Source organism: Astatotilapia calliptera, chromosome 3 (genome assembly GCF_964374335.1).
Source record: "Astatotilapia calliptera chromosome 3, fAstCal68.1, whole genome shotgun sequence".
NCBI lineage: Eukaryota > Metazoa > Chordata > Actinopteri > Cichliformes > Cichlidae > Astatotilapia > Astatotilapia calliptera.
The window spans coordinates 65,734,775-65,745,039 of record NC_137424.1 but is presented as its reverse complement, the minus strand read 5'-3'; the positions used below and the strand labels follow the sequence as shown (position 1 = coordinate 65,745,039).

The 10,265-nt window shown below is 40.7% G+C and overlaps 1 protein-coding gene across 1 annotated transcript; it reads right to left on the bottom strand.

Moving 5' to 3' along the window:
* On the bottom strand, positions 1–7,945 carry LOC145425594 (syncytin-A-like). Its single transcript, XM_080298769.1, has 2 exons — positions 7,307–7,945; positions 1–2,667 (listed from the first exon to the last, which is right to left on the bottom strand). The coding sequence occupies exon 2, from the start codon at positions 1,987–1,989 to the stop codon at positions 934–936; it is 1,056 nt and encodes a 351-aa protein (XP_080154895.1). The 5' UTR covers positions 1,990–2,667; positions 7,307–7,945; the 3' UTR covers positions 1–933.
* Positions 7,946–10,265: the final 2,320 nt, after the last annotated feature.

The following is a 10,265-nucleotide window of genomic DNA, read 5'->3' as shown; positions in this document are numbered from 1 at the left end:
TTACTTTCTTTATCAAACGTGTACACGGGTGAGCTGCTAAGAACAACTCACCCCATGCACAGTGGCTTGGTAATTTTTATAGGAAAGACAGTGAGAACAGGATAAGAAAATACAAAACAAATAAAATAAACAACTCCATATGTGGCGCTAGTCTCGTCAGCAGAGAGCTGGGAGAAGGCTGTGAGAGATAAAACAATCTAAAACAATATGTCCCAAAACAGTATGTCTTTGCTGAGAAAGTCTAAAAAGATAATTCTAAACTAATCTAACCATAGACAAAGGGCAGACAAAAGGCATCTTTGTACATTTAAAAGAAGGTAAAGAAACATAGAATCATTTTTCCTGTAACATTCCCTCCTGTTTTAACTTATTTTAAATGTATACAACAATTGTCTGTGAAGGTTATTTATTAAGTATCTTAAGCAATTTTCCAAAATCTTCAAAATGTCAGCATAGCAGAAATGGCAGTCATTTGGTCTAAAGAATAAAACAAAAGAAAATAATAAAAAGAAAAACATAGTAAATGAAAATCATAGTAAATGAAATAACAAGTGGAATAAACAAGAAAAAATAATAAAACTACAAAAAATAAAGGATAAAAACCTTATATTTTAAAACGAAAACTTACAAAAAATAAAAGGATGAAAAGTAAAATGAAAACTTTATATTTAAAAATGATGAAAACCTAATATGTAAAATGAAAACTTCAAAAAATACAAGGATGAAAACCTTATATTTAAAATGATGCAAACCTCAAATTGAAAACTTTATATGTAAAATAATGAAAACTTCATATCTAAAATGAAAACTTTATGTTTAAAAGTCAAGACTTCAAAAAATAAAAGCATGAAAACTTGCATAACCTACTAATGTTTTAATCAGTGCATGATCACTTGACAAGTCATTTTTAATCACCACGTCATTTATTAGCAGCTAGTACAAGTTCTCCTCTAACAGAATTGCAACGGGATGCTGGTCTTCTTCAGGCACGGCAACATAAGCAGTCATTGTAGTTGTTATCATCTGTGAAATCATTACTCTTAGGCATGGCAACACACACAACACTAATATGAGCAGTGCTATCATGATGAGACCTAGAAGAAAAAATGGCTTTGCTACAGCAGCCAGCCATGAACCGCTGAACAGCCAGTCAAGCCAGCCTTGTGCTGTAGCTGCCCCAGGTGTGTGGTCAGTGACATATTTTTGCAGAGCGGTCAAATTCTGCAAAGCTTCATAAATGTCTCCTCCAGTTTCGTATCCATCAGGGATAAAAGTGCAACATGTTTCCCCGATCAGCTTGCAAACTCCTCCTTGTGATGCTGTTAGCAGGTCTAGTGTCAGTCTGTTCTGCAGCACCATCGTTCTGATGGCCTGCTGTTCTCCTGCTAAGGCAGTTCCCAGGGTCTTAGTCAAGTTGATGTGTCGTAGCAGAGCATATCGGTTGATCTCCACGTGATCCCGCACCTCGGCAACTCCAATGCCGGGGATCAAGCTCTGTAAGAATTTCACTCCTCCTCCCCAGATGCGAAACTCTCCCGGCACTCCAGTGTCCACTGTAATGCCGAAAGAATTGGGGGAGGCGATGTCCACTTCACGTCTCTGCCGGCTGCTTGGGTGATGTGCAACATTTTGCATGAAGAAAACGTGATCTGATAATTCCACCAGGGCGCACAGACCTCCCCAACCTTCAGGGAGTGACAGATAAGCCTTGTTGCCACATAGGAAGTACCAGTCAGCCAAAACTCTGGTTCCTCTGCTGCTGGGTGCCGTCCGTGCACATCCTGTCTGGTACTGAGTCTTTGTTTGTAGTGGCATTCGGTAGCTGTAGTCGGAGCGACAGTTTAGGCCCATCAGCGTCGTGTTACTGGCACAGGTGGCGTTGATTGAACAGGCCATACACTTCCTCTCGTTCCTTGGTGGGCAGAAAGTGTATATGGACTTACATAGGTGAGTAGGCAGCTCCCCCACTGCCCGCGAGCCATTGTTCATCACACATACTGGCAGTTGTGATGCGTTCAGTTTGTTCAGTAGAATTACATCAGGCAGCGGGTCTGAGACTTGGGGCCAGGTCAGTAGGTAGGTCTGTCCGGAACAGTTCACATTTATGAGTGATGATGACCTCCAGGTTGCTTTTGCTGGGATGCTGTAGTTGGCTTTGGACCAAAGAGTACCGTAGCCTGGATGTGTTGCCAGGCCCAACAGACACCAACTGCGATCTTCAGGTATGCTGTACGGCCACAGGCCAGACGTTTTCCTTTGTCATACAGTGTCTGCCTTTTCTCCATATAGCGTGACTTGTTGTCCCTCATGGAAGCAAAGGTGAGGAGCCCGGCCATGGTCAGGGCCGCTGCAGTTGATAAGAGCCACCACCTCATGACGACGGAACACACCCTCCTGTCGCGAGTAGACCCCCCGGCCAGGAAAGCTGACCCCTCCACCGGGCGAGATCACAACAAGTAGGCAAGCCTGCCGTCAGCTGTGTTTAGATGGCTTCACTGACACGCCTGCAGTGACTCTGATGGATCCAGGATGGTCGTTCCGCAATTTTGCAAGCGGTCGGTGTAGTGAGGAGGACTTGGTATGGCCCCTCCCACCTGGGTGTGCTCCAGTTTTTCCTTTGGAGCACCTTGATCAGAACCCAGTCACCGGGCTTTAGTCTGCAAGACACTGGAGAAACATCATCAGGTTGTTGATTATGTACAATGATCTCTTTGTTTTCTAACAGCTTAGACATCCATTCTGCTAATGTGTTTTCTCTGATTGCTTTGTCTATTGGTTGACTGGTAATAGGCAGTGGAAACGGCCTGCCATGAATGATTTCAAATGGAGTTAGTTTATGGGAGCCTTGTGTTAAGCGCATCCACATTTTCACTAAACCCAAACATTCAGGCCACGGCCTTCCTGTTTCTGCCATGCATTTCCTGAGCCTTTGTTTTATAGTGCCGTTAGTTCTCTCTACAAGGCCTGCGCTCTGAGGGTGATAAGCACAGTGGTGTTTTATGCTGAAACCGAGTGCTTCAGAGACCTTAGTGATGACATCATTTACAAAATGAGTGCCGTTGTCTGACCGTATCAAAGCTGGGATGCCATATGTGGGTATGAAGTGATTGCACAGGCACTTTGCTACTGAAATTGCATCTGCCTTTTTCACTGGATAGATTTCCGGCCACTTTGAGAACACGTCTATAACCACTAGGGCGTATTTTGACCCTTGACATTCGCTTAGTTCAATAAAATCCATATGAATTGTGTGAAAAGGATGAGGCGTTGGAAAACGGCCTCTTTGTGGTCGCAGGTTACCCTGAGCATTATATTTTTGACACGTCATGCACGTTCTGACAAATTGTTTTGCTGAAGTTTCAAAATTTACAGTGTAGAAATGAGAGTTGACAATACAGGTCATTCCCCCCGATGACAAATGCGTACAGCCATGAGTCACTAATGCCGCCATCTTGTGGAGCGATTTTGGCAACACTGGCTTGCCATAACACATCATTAAATCGTTTGTCAGAACTGCATCGTGTTTTAGCCATTTTGCCTGCTCTGCTGTGCTCGCTGCTTTTTGTTCATTTTTCAACACATCCAGTGGAATCTGATGTGTGTTTACTGCCATCAATGTGATGTTTGCCTGTTGTGCCGCCTGTTTTGCTGCTCTGTCAGCAAAATTGTTGCCTGTAGTAATGAAAGAGTCAGTAGGCGTTGTAAGAGGTTGGCATGCTGGTTTGCCAGTTGGTGTAATCATTCCTCTGTTATGCCAAATTTTTGCAAAATGATGCACAGCAGAGAAAACATACTGGCTGTCTGTATGTATGTTTATTAGTTTGTCTTTGTGTATTTAGCTTTCGCGTATCACAGCTATCAGCTCAGCGCTCTGTGCAGGACATGAAGAAGAAAGTGGTTTTGCTTCTATTATTTTACTATCTGTGGTTACTGCGTAACCTACACAATTTCGGCCTGTGCTGTAAGGTCAAATGCTGTTCTCCTAGCTTCCACACTTGCTGATCATAAGGTGGATCTGGGCCTGGAGTTTGTTTAAATCTCAGAATGTTGTGATACTCGGTCGGTTTCTGGCACTCAGGTGTAATACCAGAAAAGAATGGCATGACTGCTATCGTAAGTTTTGTCAGAGCGTCTCTACCTAGCAAATTTACTGGACACGACGGGTCATATATGCATTTAATAAAGCACCTGCGGCCACTTGCTGTGTGTACTAGTTCTAAAAGGGCAGTTAATTGTTGTACAGTTGTGTGGCCTGAAGCTGACTTTACAACTAATTTGTCCTCTACTCCTACAATCTCGTGGGAAGTGACCTTCCTCTCCACGGTTCTAGCAGGCGTTGTCTCTATGTTATCTGCTGTTTCTGCGTGGCTGTCTGCAGCCTTAGTGTTTGTGACTTTGCTCGCCTCTCTGTTCCTGATAGCCACCTGTGGATTAGTGTTTTAGTCTTTTGTCAACAGTCAGCCTTATTTTGAAGTTACAGAAAGCTTCTTCTTTTTTGTTTGTCTTGGTTTGGGAGAATAGATGCAACACTACATTTTCACTTAAGGCAGTTTTAAATAATTTCTAGTTTTTCAAACAATTCATGGATCTCACACATTTCAAACTTTCAAGTTAGGGTTGTTTCCCATTTATACATATATACATATATATATATCTAACTTTGCATTGCTCACAGCTCATAGTTCACAGCTCTAAACCTAGGCATTTTTCAATCATATGCCTAATCACTATGTGTCACTGTGATTCTCAAGTATTGTCACAAGTTCGTTTAAATTCGTTTCCAAAACCAACAAAATAATCAAACAAAAACAAAAAGCATAAACGTGTCAGGACACAAAAGAAAAAAGAAAAATGCTGCCACCCGAACAAGGCAGAAGTCTCCATATGTTGGCTTGTAATAGCATGCAGCTTGTAACATGGTAGACTAATGTGCCTGTGTTAATTCAGCTCCATATTATTGTGTGAAGTTGCACTGGGTTGGGAGTGGTTTTGTGGTTGTCACATTTTTGGTGAGCCAATGGCTGGAATGGGGTTGGACTAATTAGAGGCAGGTGTACTTGATTGCACTGATACACTGGTCTACATATAGCCCACACTACAAACACTGCTGTGTTGTTTTGTCTCTCTGTGCAGTCCAGGGCCTATTATATGCCACAGCCTAAAGGCAGCAGAGTTGCAGAGGCTTGAGTGACCACTGACTATATGCTTGCAGGGTGGTGGGTCTCCAAGGACAACTTCTAACCCTGTTAAAGGCAACATGTGGAGTGCAACTTGGCTGTGTGGCATAGCTGGCTCTGGCCTTGGGACTGTGTGTTTTTATACAATTCTTAAGTGGGACACTGGACTGTTTTATCTTTTATCTCTTGATATATTTTTTGTCAATAAATTATCTTTTAGAATTTTATTGACTGACATCTTTTTGCCCACGACTGAGACGGTTGGTCAGACCTAGAGTCTTTCTTTGGGTGTGTTACAGCAGCTTCTGCTCTAAAAGAAACAAAAAAGAAAAAGAAAAGAAAATGTGGAACATGCTCATCAGCTTAGCAGTGTCTACATATTTAATTCAGCTTCTCAATCCTGTAGTTTTAGCTGTTGTCTACAGGGTTTTGCTTATTGGTTGTTATTATAGGTGTGCTCTATATCTCAGCAATGTGTCATTCTAAGATGATAAGCTTCAAGCTGGTCAAGTGCCTCTATGCACTTCATTAGTTTAGTTATTCTCTGTATTGTCTTCATCTCACATGTCATTACACTGAGTTTCAGCAAACCTTAAGCTTGATGCAGACTACTGCTTAACAATTATTCACCTCACATCATAACCGATTAAGGTGCCTCTTCATATTAATATTATGTCATTGTTAATATTATCCTCTTTGTCTTATATAACAGCAATAGCATATTATAATATTTTATCAGTGTGTACCATTATACTACTACTGAGCCAATTTGTTAGTTAGGATCATCTTATTCAGCAAACAGATAATTTTGAATTCATCCAATCTGCGGTCACATTTGTTCTCTCTGTTGCATGGCGGACCAGGCAGTTCTATTATAATATATTATTTATATTTCATTTTGTATCCATCAAGGGCTTCAGATGACCTGCAGAATCATCCTTTTCCCAAGGTGGAGACAGTTACCTTTTCACACACTGTCCTTGGCTGAACAATGACACAGCCTTAATATACCTTATGTATTTTAGTAAAATATTTTCGTGTGAATTATTTGCTTTATATTCATTTTATACATGCTGGGCATGGTCATCATTGTTAATATCACTTTACAGGTTGTTATCCTTGCTATTATTAATTTCAAGATTGATAATTTCAAGTACTCTAAAGATAATTTCTACTGTAATTTTCCCTTTGTTCATCTTTATTTCGTACTTTTTATATTTATATCTACTCAGTGGGGTCTGTTTTCAACCCTTTTAAACTACTTCAGACTACCTTGATCTCTAGTTTTCACTTAATAAGGGATTATTAAGTTCTTCCTGATATGGGTGGTGCTGCAGATGCGGCTGCAGGAATGAGTGATGGCTTTCTAAAAGGGTTGTGGGAACTGCACAGTGTCTCGTCTTCTGGTTTTACTAAACTGGTAGTTGAGTTCTATTCTTCTGACTGTTTATATTTTGTTTTCTTAAATCTCTCAGTTTACAGACACTGTTTTTGTCCGGCGTCTGGACTTTTCTTTTCTCACCACTGCTCGTCAGCAGGAGTGAGTTTTAATTTCACTTGCTTGATTACCCATCTTATTTATGTATTTACTTATTTTTGTTTAAGTAATATATACACGATACAGCTGCTATCACCTTCACTGGTATTAGAGACGAGAGTGGTTGCTCACACGCCCTTCTACTTTCGGACTATTTCCAAAAGCGGTGTGAACTTTACGAGACGGAACTCGACCGTTCTCTCAACTCACCAGCACGTCAGTGAATAGCAGTAAAAGAAAAACACAGTAGGAGCAGCTCAGTCTCTTATTGGACCGTGAAAATTCAGCTTGCTCCATTAATTAAAACAATACACACACACACAGAGCTCCGACGCGCGCGACCGGAACCCTTATAATAAGGGGAGCTCCCAGAGCTACTTACTCCCTAGACCCAGTCTAGACCCAGCTGGGGGAGCTACCCAGAGCTCCAAAGCTACCAGTCGACGAGCTCCCAGAGCTACCAGTCGACGAGCTACGCTACCAGTCGACGAGCTTCCAAAGCTACCAGTCGACGAGCTACTTCCGCTATTTTAAATTCCCTGAATTCAAAATGCGCTTTTACGCAAGATTGTGTCAGTGTGTCTGTATCTACCTGGTCAGTGTCGCCGGGTCTGGTCCACCTCGATCGGGTCCCACCACCGTGGGTCGCTTTCTAAGACGTTGGCCAAGACTCGAATTTAACGCTCTTGGTCTTTTATCACACACCTAGTATGTGAGCTGTCGACAGGCGAGCAACGTGGACTGGTCACGGAGATGGGACACGATGGAGGCGCTCCGGCTCCGAAGGACCAAGAAATGTTGGGGGAAAACTCTGTAAAAAACCCAGGAGAAATAAAGACACAATGAGACAAAGTTACTTTCTTTATCAAACGTGTACACGGGTGAGCTGCTAAGAACAACTCACCCCATGCACAGTGGCTTGGTAATTTTTATAGGAAAGACAGTGAGAACAGGATAAGAAAATACAAAACAAATAAAATAAACAACTCCATATGTGGCGCTAGTCTCGTCAGCAGAGAGCTGGGAGAAGGCTGTGAGAGATAAAACAATCTAAAACAATATGTCCCAAAACAGTATGTCTTTGCTGAGAAAGTCTAAAAAGATAATTCTAAACTAATCTAACCATAGGCAAAGGGCAGACAAAAGGCATCTTTGTACATTTAAAAGAAGGTAAAGAAACATAGAATCATTTTTCCTGTAACACAAAGTTATTCTGAAGCTGTAAATCTAATTAAAAACTCCCCAAAACTACTATGAGAAAACCCTTAAAAGGTTCAATGAAAAAAGAAAAATTCTTTACATATAAAATCAACAATCTTCACATTTCAGAAACTGGAACCAGCTTTAAATGTTACTAAAATAATGATAAAACAATCAATTCTCTAATCATTGACTAACTGATGAATCAACTGATGCAGCTTCAATATATTGTTGCATTTGACAACCCACTACAGCAACTACAGAATAAAACCACTAACCAGATTGATTAAAGATTTCAAACATGCTGAATATGAAGAGTAGTATAATTTAACTCACATTATCAGCCATAAGAACAAATTAAGATTTATAATGATGTAAGGTATATAAATGTAAGTACAATTTGAATCAATGGGCCACTGAACTTCTCAGCTTCTAAAATGTAAAGCCTCATTTAGAAACTACACAAATATAGTGATCAGGGATCAACATGAACATATCTTGTCTGTCTATTTGACTTTAATCAACTCTGCACTGTCTCCAACTTCAGAAAGATAAAGTCCAGCATGGAGCGGCTGAGTGAATGTGGTCTGGACTCTGTGCAGGAGAGTCATGGTTTCAGAGACGCTGTAGAAAGACAGAATACCTGCTCTGTGATCCAGGTACACTCCTACTCTGAGGACCTGAGAGGAGAGTTCGGACATCGTTGTGCCAAAATTGAAAAATGTTTTTGTAACAATTTAATACCCAAGATTTCTCATTCCATCCAAAACCACATTTATTGAGGCCCCCTGCTCTGCTGATATTCTTGTATGTGACTGCTATAAAAACCATTTCCCCTCTCCACTCCACCTCCCAGTAACAACGTCCAGTCAGGCTCTCTGTACTCAGGATCTGATGGCATGAAGTGAATCTGTCTGAAGATCTAGTTTACCATTTCCCATCTTATTTCTTTTTTGTTTATCAGGACCAATTCAAGAAAACATTTCCATCGAAGACCTCATTCAGAAATATTTCAGAGACGGTTACTCCTATAATGAAACTTTGGACATTTTGGCCTCAAAACATAAACAGAAGATCAGTCTGACCACACTGAAATGTAGATTAAAAAGTTTATCACTGTCCCGAAAAAAAAACATTACTCACCTCGGTGCAATATTAGAAGAGCTGAAGGGACCTGGTCAACATTATGGATACCGTTTAGTATGGCAGACACTGCGTCAGAAACACCATCTTTCTGTGAAAAGGCATGATGTCATGGTAATGATGGCAGAGCTCGACCCATCTGGAGTCCAAAACGCTCAAGGAAAAAGTTTGTATGAAGAGTTTACGATTCACCTGGACATATGACAAATTAAAGCCATATGGTTTGGCTATCAGTGGTTGTATTGATAGCTATTCACGGAAGGTATTGTGGTGGTTTGCAAAGCAACTAACAGCAACCCAGAAGTCACTCAACACTACGTTCAGTGTGCTTCAGAGTTTGGAGTCATACCAGTGTGACTTCGCACAGACTACAGCACTGAAAATGGGACAATGGCAGCAATGCATTGTGCCTTACGATCATCTCATCAGGATTTTTTTGCAGGAGCTGCCAGTCATATGTATGGATCTTCAACAACAAACCAAAGAAATGAAAGCTGGTGTTCGTACTTCAGAAAACAGCAGTAGGTTTTAAATTGTTGCCAGGAACCACTATATTAACCAGATAAAAGTGTGGCTGTAATATATAATCAGTGATTCAGAAGCCTTGCTGTGTATCACACCGCCTTTCCTTTATAGCTTCAATGTGTAGCCATTATGTTACATAGAAGCATTAGATAGAAAATATTAACTGAAATAGTCAATAAAGAAAGTAAGATGAATAGAAATCTCATGGAAAAAAGAAACACTTGGAGAAAGTGCATGTTAGATGGTCATTTGTGGTATAAGAAAATATAACCTAACTAAAGTATCCAAAATGCACGCACTTTACATCAACTCAAGAAACAATTTCATAAACGTAAGAAATAGTAAGGCTTTGAAGCCTGGTGCTTTGTGAACTGACACTATGTTTTTATGTCTCTTTTATAACCCAGTTCTGGATGGACCTTTTGAGTGACATTAGGGAAATGCACCTCTTTAATGGTAGTCATGAACACACGTGCTTGCTGCGCTTCATTTTCATGGCTTTGTTTCAAAGGGATCTGAATGAATGCAAAAGGAAGTGGAACACGAACCTGATTCCCCCAGTTAGGTTGTCCATCTGGTAAACCGGATGTGATGTATTACCTGCCTCATGTTTGTATCACTCTTGTCAATTAAAAATGTGAAAAATCAAAATTCTGTAATTTAAGTAGTTATCACAAAAATGA